At 42.5% G+C, this 9,007-nt stretch overlaps 1 protein-coding gene across 1 annotated transcript in view; it reads left to right on the plus strand.

Moving 5' to 3' along the window:
• Window positions 1-3,509, plus strand: part of SPICE1 (spindle and centriole associated protein 1) — a gene marked incomplete at its 5' end in the record, with an annotated part of 42,144 nt that extends 38,635 nt beyond the window's left edge. Inside the window, 2 exons of the mRNA XM_019548535.1 lie at window positions 330-417; window positions 1,980-3,509. Coding sequence (XP_019404080.1) covers window positions 330-417; window positions 1,980-2,033 — 142 coding nt within the window. The remainder of the gene's footprint in view (window positions 1-329; window positions 418-1,979) is intronic.
• Between the last annotated feature and the right edge of the window lie 5,498 nt (window positions 3,510-9,007).

Consider the following 9,007-nt stretch of genomic DNA (forward strand, 5'->3'; position numbering starts at 1 on the left):
CTTGCTGCCCTTTGGGCAGGGGGCTGGACTCGATGATCTCCCGAGGTCCCTTCCAGCCCTAATGTCTATGAAATCTATGAAATTCTCTTCCCCAAGCTAAAGAATATCTGTTCTTTTGTCCTTGTTTTCCGTATGTCATGTTTCCTAGATCTCCACTCTTTCAAGTGGACTCTTTCTTGTTTACCTGCCTTAGGCACTTCAGAAACGTTCGTGATAGTGATTTACATGTTTTGCTGGAAGCTGTTTGCTTTGGTTAGTTGATGCAGGGGTCTTTGACCTTGCCATAGTATTCACTTCCTCTTTCTTTCTCCACCTTATATATATTTTAGGACTTCAGCTGCCTCTAGTAAGGCCTGTTCACCATTAAGCACCTCTTCAGGAAGTGCGAGATTAACTCCTGTCAACCAGAGGCCAAAGGTAAGACTGATATTTGACTGCATGTCAGAATAATCTTCAATCCAAGGGCATTCACTGCTATGGTCAGTATATATAATGAAGAATATAGATGGACGATGTAGGCTGGATTCTGCTGTCTTTATACCAGGGTAAAGGCAAAGAGGTCAGTAATTGCCATATTTACCTGAATCCAAGACCACTCTAAATTTAAGATGACCCTCCCACCTGGCCCCATAATTAGATTTTAGATGTGGAAAATGTATATATTCATTATAATTTTCCACACACAGACTCTAATTATTGGAGGGTAATCTTAAACTTGTCCCCCCAACCCCACTGCTACAGCAGAAAGGCAGTGAGAGGGTGGGAGGACAGGCAGTAGGGAGGGGTCAAGCAGTTTGACCCCTGCCCCTTGCCCCATGCTGTCTGTTTTCCTCCCACCCCACTTGTCCCCATGTGCCTGCTCCTCCTCCACCTCTACCTTCTCTGCCTGCCCCTCCATCCTACCCCACACTTACCCTTGTTCTGTTCCAGCAGGTTCAGGACCCACTCCAGTCTGGGGCACAGAGCAGGGCCACAGCCTTGCCCTGTAGCAGTGACAGCAAGGTGGCAGTGCTGGCCCCAGGGCCCGCTGGAGCTGCCACCATCACCACCACTGCTGCTAGTGAGCCAGGCTGGGTCCACAGCAAGCGCATGCTCTGTGCTGCAAGCGGGAGTGGAGCCAGAGCCTGCTGGAGCAGAGCACAAGTAAGCAGGGGGCAGAGGGGAAGATGGAAGAAGAAATAGGGGGGGGACCAAGGCTGTTGGGGGGCAGGCAGCCCTGATCATGAGTTGGAGCCAGAGCCTCAACAGCTGCCTGTCCTCTCATGCCTCACACACAGATCCAAGATGAGGGGCTTCCCCAACATGTTCAGTGGATAGGGGGACCTCATCTTGGATTGCAGTAAATACTGTACACTGATTAATAACAGACCAGAGTCTGAACAACATGCAGACGGATCTCTTACAGTGCAATAATGAAACCGGTCCCTTGATCTGAAACACTGTACAATTACAAATGAAGTAATACTGTGACCAAATCTTCCCAGAGGGTGTTTGGACTCAATACTGTACTCTGCAGAAGAGGGAGCCTTTGGCATTCTTCAGGAGGAGCAGCCAGTGGCTGAAAGAGCAAGGCAAGATTTCAAGTGAGGCTTGGGATGCACTGGCAGGGCCATGCATTAGGTAGCTGGCAGGCTTGAATAGAGCTTGCTTGCCCTTTGTAGGTACTTGCTTGCACAAACGCTTGAACCTACAGGATATTTGTCAGATTCTACATTTCCAGTGTCCTGATTAGGGTGAGACTCTTCTCTTCTTCTGCCAAACTTGGAAGTTTTGAAAAACCCCTCCACAGAGCAGTGTTGTCATGTGGGCCATCTGCAGAAAAGACTTTGTATTCTTGGGAAGTGTCCATAGTGCAGGGGTGTGTTACAAAGCAGCTGCCACCAATGTGGAATTAAGTATTAAGTAGAAATTGGTAATAACTGATGAGACTGTGAGTCAAAAGATGCCATACATAGTCTGATCTCTGCTCTCTTCAGCAGGTGGAGAAGGAAAGAGAAGAAGGCTGGTTTGCACTAGCAACACACTTCTTGTAAGAGAGGATGAATTGCACAAATCCTATTTTATTTTTAAATTATTTTTTGGAGACTACTATGACATCCCTCCCCAAGGCTGTAAGACCAAAGTATCCACCTGTCAGTGCCATTTGTATAGAGATCCAGCTCTTGTGTCTGTGTTCTCCTTTAAACTAATGCAGTCATAAGTACAGGCTTGAGAATGGGATGCTCAGATGGACAGTAGGATGTTATCTTTTAGTTCCTGTTGGATGATAAGGGCTATACCTACCCCTCAGCACACATCTGAAATTATATTATACATGCTAAAGAAAGAGGCTTCTGAAGAAGATACCTTCCATGGCCATCTCTGATGCATGTATTGATACAAAGGTAACCAGGATTGAGGATTGACTTTGTGTGCACATGTGCATCAAACAGCCTTGATCATCATTGGTGAACTAGTCTGTCGCATGACTGGATACACATGCATTAGAAAGAAACGATTTTTGATATGCTGCATGTGGTGAATGGTTTGTGGAAGTTCATATTCTTGTATGAAGACAGTCCTCTAATTAAAGAGCTGTGACTGATAAATCAAGTGTATAAACAAGACCACAGTGATGCTTCAATTTTTGACACCTATATGCTAGTACACATAAGTGCCCAGTCTTACTGCTTCTGTGTCACAGTGAGTAGCCTTGCTCTGAACTGAGCCTCAGCAAGATTTTCCTTAAAATGAGGGAAATGCTTAAGAGAGAAATCCATTTTTTCCAGAGTTCCCAGCCAGTTCTCAACACTCTGCATAAAGAAGGCCTTCATGCCATAGACCTATTTTCATTTCCCAAGGCAAAGAAAACATTTTTCTGAGAGTCCTTTGGTCCTGCAATTCTTTTTTTGTGTGGACTTCTTGCTACCCCCATCAGGTCTGACTTCAAAGCCAGAGAATCTTGTGAATGGAGCGCAAGAGCTAGAAGCAAAGGAAGTACATTCTTCTCAGTGAACACAGAAGATACCATTTAAAATTATTATGAATATTTCTTTGTAACAGGAAATCCTCCATTCTGGTATTCCCCTCCCTCTCTCCCTCCCTCCCTCCCTGCACAGAGTTTGTGTTTCTAGTTTTGAAAAATTTTGGACAGTTGAACTTTAGGGTTGCAGAGTGCTCACAGGAACAGATGGTTAACTGAGTATCTGCTTCCCCTGCCCTCGGTGGTGTGGTTAGCCCATTAGTGATGACTCGAAAGTTTCCTCTTTTTACAAAGACACTTACGGTACGTTGAAAAGGTCACTTTGAAGTTGAAACCTGAGTTTCTCTACTTGCATTTTTTTTTTTTTTTTTTACACCCCCCAGACCACCAATCTCTTTGATACCACAGTGAAGTCTGTGTTCTATGTTAAATTGTTCTGCATGTGTGCATTATCTAGGGGTTGCCATATGATATTGTGTACATTTTATATGGTACTTTTTAACCTAGCAATCATTCATGAGTGATTAAAGAATTTTATTAATATTGGTATTTTTCCCTTTTTTACTCCTTTTAATTTACAGTTTTACCTTTTGAGGTTGGAAATTTTCCATGCTTGGTGTGTCTACCCAGAAAACATTTATTTTGTTGGAAAGTGTAAGAAAAAACTTTTCAGCTGTGTGAGGTTTAGAAGAATGGAAAAAACCTTACTCATAAATTTAAAAAAAATTTTTAAAATAAGATTCCATTAAACCAACCCATTTTCTAAGTCTGATATTTGGTAGTCCCTCAGTCTTTGTGCTGTGCAGCATTTTGTTTTGGTTGTTAAGACTGTCAGAATATCCACTCAGGCTGATGCAAAATGAGGAATGCTGAGTCTTAAACAACAGTGTATGCTATAGATAGCTACATATCCAAGCACACCCACATGGGCACTATTTTTGAATGGTTCCGGAATATTTCATACAGTATAAATGTTCTACAGTGCCCATTAATGAAGGAGGTATGCTGGAGTGGGGGAGGGGGTCACTGCTGACTTATTCTGTTCCTTATTCATGAGCCTTGTCTCTCTCTTATTTATAAATGTGAGACTGGAAAGAATCTCCTGGGTCAGAAAATCCAACCCTTATCTTGAAAGCAGCCACAATGTAAAATTCCCTGCATAGAATGAGTCATCTAACCCTGCTGTGGGTGGATCTAAAAACACTTTGATTTTTTTTTAAAAATGCCCAAGGAGCAAGTTTCTTGGTGAAACCCAGCCCCCTTGAAGTTGATCAAAACACCTCTGTTGGGCTTTGGAGGGCTCAGAAATAATCAGATAGATTGTATTATCTCTACCATGGTGTTAGAATTGGCTGGATGTCCAGGGATGTACTCAGCAGCTGCTTTATACCAGCTGGCACAAGGTGGATCCTGCAACTGGATCCTGATAACTGAAAATTTGAAACTTCCCTTGTTGTGTTGCCAGATGTGCTGCTTCTGGAATTTAGAAGAACCATGCTAAACTTTGTTGAAACTCCTTGTGACAGGATAAGGCTATTGTTACGTGGTATGTAAATTGTCCTTATGTCCCAAGGGTTGGGGGCAAGACTGAGCAAGCAGCACTTGCTTCTCAGTATTTGCTTCTAAGTCATGCAGTAAAGTGAAGCTGTTGCCATTAGCACATTCATCTTAACTTTCTGTGGACTGCAGTGGTGGTACAGGGAGATGGCTACGATTGATATAGATTCTGTTGACTCATGGGATAAGTCAGGGAAGACTCCGTCTACCACAAGGTGGTGGGGGAGCAGAGGGTATGTTACATTTAGTGTAAATTTTTTCTCTTGGCAGCGGGTTTCTGTTTCTTTCCTGATAAGATGCAAAAAAAAGTTTCCCTTTTTTTCCAGGCCTTTCAGCTTCCTCCTTTTTGTCGTAAGTGCAGCATTCAGCACAATGCCAAAGCCACAGTAAGCATAAAACCAGAAACTGACAGGCTCAAAGACAGGCTGCAGTTCCCCTGCTTACTTTGCTTCCATCTGTTATGGTCAATATTATTTGGTTGGAAAATACAGCTATTAGGAAATTTAGCAAAGGAGCTCTGTGGCAAAACGTTAACTTCAGCTAAGATTTGTCAGTTCTCTGACCAGAAGATGTCATTCCAAATGGACTAAGTTTCTTGTTGATTTGGGGGGATGGAAACAAAAATGTTTTTCTTTCTTGTTTTTTACCCATTCCTTTTTCCAGCTGAAAAGGTTGGAAAAAATGTTTTATTAAAAAGGAGCAGTGGGGCATGTTTCTGCTTCTCTAACACTACATTACCTTTAGAAGTAGGGGGTAGGGAGAAATAGGGGTCAAAGAAAGAGGGGAAGGCCATCAGACATCCAGAAACAAAAGACTTCTGGCTTTTTAGTTTCAGTTTTCAGAAACTCGACTAATTAATGTGGACCTTTTGCTTTTATAAATATAAAGGTTATTAAATGAGGTGAAATGACATCTTGAAACAATATTTTCCATTCTGCTATAAAAATGACCTCCAACAACCCTAATTTTAATTTTTCAGTTGGGAAGATATCAATGGGAAATCTCTCTTATTTTTTAGCAGTGCAAACTCCCTGACTGGTTCTGCTGGGAAGGAGGCAGTTTCTCCTCCAGCATTTACTATTAATTAGGGATTTCAGGGCAACATTTTCAAGAAAGTTGATATCACCTTTTCATACTCCCAGAAATGGGTGAGGCCACTGCCAAGGTGCCTCATCCTTTTATAGATATAAAAAACAAAGCAGCAGGTCTCTACCCTGCAGTCTGAAGAATCAGTGGCCATGTAGGGCATGTAGAGGTAGACTATTGGGTCTCAACCTTTGGCACCTTTTGGAAAACACCAGCTCTTAGCTTTCACTTGTTTTTAACTACTGAAAAATAATAAAGCAATGCTGTTTCAAAGAACTCAGAAAGACCACAACAGGTCAAGCTGTCTCTGGCAGTATGGATTCCTATCTGAAATCTCTGGATTTATTTTGTGAACCATGTGTAGGTGTTTGCACCCCTGATGACCTTAAAAGATTCTCAGAGAATCCCAGGGTGCTATGGCGTCCTGGTTAAAGAATCACTGGGGTGGTAGATACACAGGGGCAAGCAGGGATGAGAACCAAAAAAAAGATCTAATTTAAGGCCTTTTCTGAAGACATTATAAGGAGGGAGAGGGAGGTGGAGCATCCTGAGATCCTAGAATATAGGCATAAATGCTAGATGGAAGTTTTCAACATACTGCATTTCATAAATAAAATAAGCAGTAGCTTATGAATCCCAGAAAAATTGAACACTTTAGACATCACTATTGCAAAACACTCTCAGGTGGGATTTTTGAAGCATCCCAAGGGAATTAGTCACCAAGATCTCATTAAAGTCTAACAGAATTACATGCTTCGCTCCCTTGAACAACGCAGCCCTCAGCAGCTCAGCAAAACAGGTCTTGGGTAATAAGATGACTGAACAGTTCTGTGGCAATGAAATCTCAGACATGGTATTTCCAACAGGTCCTCTGAGTATCCAGATTCTGTATTTAGATGCTCAAATCAGCAGTTACATGCATAACACTAGCATTTATAAATGATGTTATAATACATGATTTAGATAGACCCTTTATTATAGGACCTTCACTTGGATCCTTCTAATGTAAACAAGCCCAGCTTTCATAGGTTCACTCGCAGCGATATCAAACAGAGCTTGCTGAGTGCCTTTGAACTGAAAACTAATCCAGTAGTATCCAAAAATAATTACTTTGTACAAATGAGCTAAACAAGCCTATGCGGATACTGCAGGGTTTTTCTTGTAGACCACACCCATCCTGCTGTGAGGCAACAGCTTTAATTTTTCACTCTGTTATTAAATGGTCAAGACAACATCAACTTCAAGCCTGTCAGAGAAACAAAGTTATGCGTATGGGCATGCCCCCAGTGGTGGATGGATGTGCTGACCCATTTATGTGCGCACGTTGCCTGGAAAATGCCAGTTTAAGCATGTACAAAATTTGGCATTTCACCAAGCATCCTGCTTTGTGGTCATTTTATTTTAAAGGCTCTTCAGTTTGTTTTACTTGGAGGGAGGGGGTGAGGATGGACACATTCTACAAAGTGAGGGCTAAAAGAGAAGCTGAAAGACTGCTATGTGGAAGTGATGGTTATCTCCGAATATCAGGGATCATACATGAGTTGGTATCTCCTTTCTGAATAAGGAAAAGAGCATTCGGTGAGGGCAAGTGGACCAGATGCCTTGAAACTATACAGCTTGGAAGTAGGCAGTTATGAGAGAGCTCCTGCCCCAGTGTCCAAAGGGTCCTGTATTTCATCTGTGGTATAGCATGGGCTCATCAACCAGGAGTTTGGGGTTTGTTGAATAAAGCTTGAGGAAGCACCTTGAAGCTCAGTGTTTTATGCATGCAACTTCCTAGCATTTCTGCTCCTAATATCCTGCCTGAAGCTTCTAGCAATACCAGGTATGAGGGTTTTCACCTCCCAAGGGTAGGAGGCCCCCCAACACAGGGCTGCACAGACAGGTGGCTGACCACCATGTCTATTCACAGGTAGGAAGTTAAGTTACAGACAATGAAGATGCAGTGGGGGACACACCTAAAGCCCTCCAGATAAGAGAGAAACTGCCCTAGGTCTCATTTGCATCTGAGATGGAACCATATGACAGCTCATTTAAATGGGAGATGGAGAACAGAAAGCTGGAAGCAAAGACTGCAGTGAATTCTGGGATCAGAGAAGCAGGGGAGCACTGCATGAAGGGGAATCTGTGCTCCAAATGCTAATCAACCCACATGTACACACACCCAGCTCAGCATTTATCAGACCAATTCTAATCTGGATTTACAAAGGACTCCCCCCTCACACACACACACACGCACCTCATCTAACTGGAACTAAGCAGAAGTAAAGTTTACTAGGCATCTCAGGCCGTACATTCCCCAGTCCCACAATGGGAGGCCTATTTAAACTTGATTGACTAAAACTCAGTTGCCAGGTTAGGGAATGCTGAGGCAAGAGACCAAGTCAGAGTGGGGATGGGCAACATTTGAACAATGTTAAAGGGTTCATCACAGCGTCCAGCCTGTTGGAGCCCTGACCACAAACGCTGTCATACTTTTCCCGAGATGACTGGTGGAAGTCTGCCCCACAAAATTTATGAACACTCCAAGTAATCCCTTTTAGCAAGATCTGGAAAAGTCATGCTAAGCTGAGGTTTGTTCACAACAGGTAAACATCCAAAACCCTGATGCTGCAAGCTATTGTTTCTGAAGAAACAATGAGGTATCCTATCCAGTATATCTGTTATTCATAAGAATTTCAAGCTGGCTCCTAAGTGTCTGGTTACTCCTTAAAAACTTATGTTTTTCCTGGTTGTTAATCAATTTCTTGAGATGTTCCAAACCAGATAACCCCTTGTCGATAGAATTATTTACACTATTAAAAGAATGCTTTGAAGAAGCTGTATTGAGGGTATAAAATCTAAAAAAAAGCAGCAAAGTTGTGCTTCAAGAGAAGAAATCTCTCTGACACCATCCGCTGTTGTTCCCAAGAAGCTGGAAGAAACAGATCATCTCCCTTCAAGGATTGTGTAAAAAACTTTACCTGTCAGCATTGCAACCCGAGCGCCTTGGACTGGTGAGATCCCAGCTCTCACACTGTCTTTTCTCTCTAGGCATAGATTTCTGAACCTGAACTGTATTAGTTAAGCTTGAGCTAAGTTTCCCCAAATACTTAGTGAAACCAGGGTAGTATTGTAATTGTTTGTATTTGTTTTCCTTTGCATGTCTATTACTACTAGTGCCATTATGTATGTCATATACTTAGCAATTAAATAACTTTTATAGTTGAACTGATGGTAAACCGGGTGTATTTTTCCTTCTTTACTTTTCCTTCCCCGCTTGCTCTGCAGTAATGCTTCTTTTACTTAAGCTAAAGATCCCTGTGAAGCCCAGAAATACTGTGAGGTCTGCTCATCAAGAGGCTACCACTACTAGGACAGTTAGGACAAAAGATTGGGACATGCTGAGTTTGAGAGACATAA

The sequence above is a fragment of the Crocodylus porosus genome, unplaced genomic scaffold, assembly GCF_001723895.1.
Source record: "Crocodylus porosus isolate Cpor-Errol unplaced genomic scaffold, CroPor_comp1, whole genome shotgun sequence".
Classification (NCBI taxonomy): Eukaryota; Metazoa; Chordata; order Crocodylia; family Crocodylidae; genus Crocodylus; species Crocodylus porosus.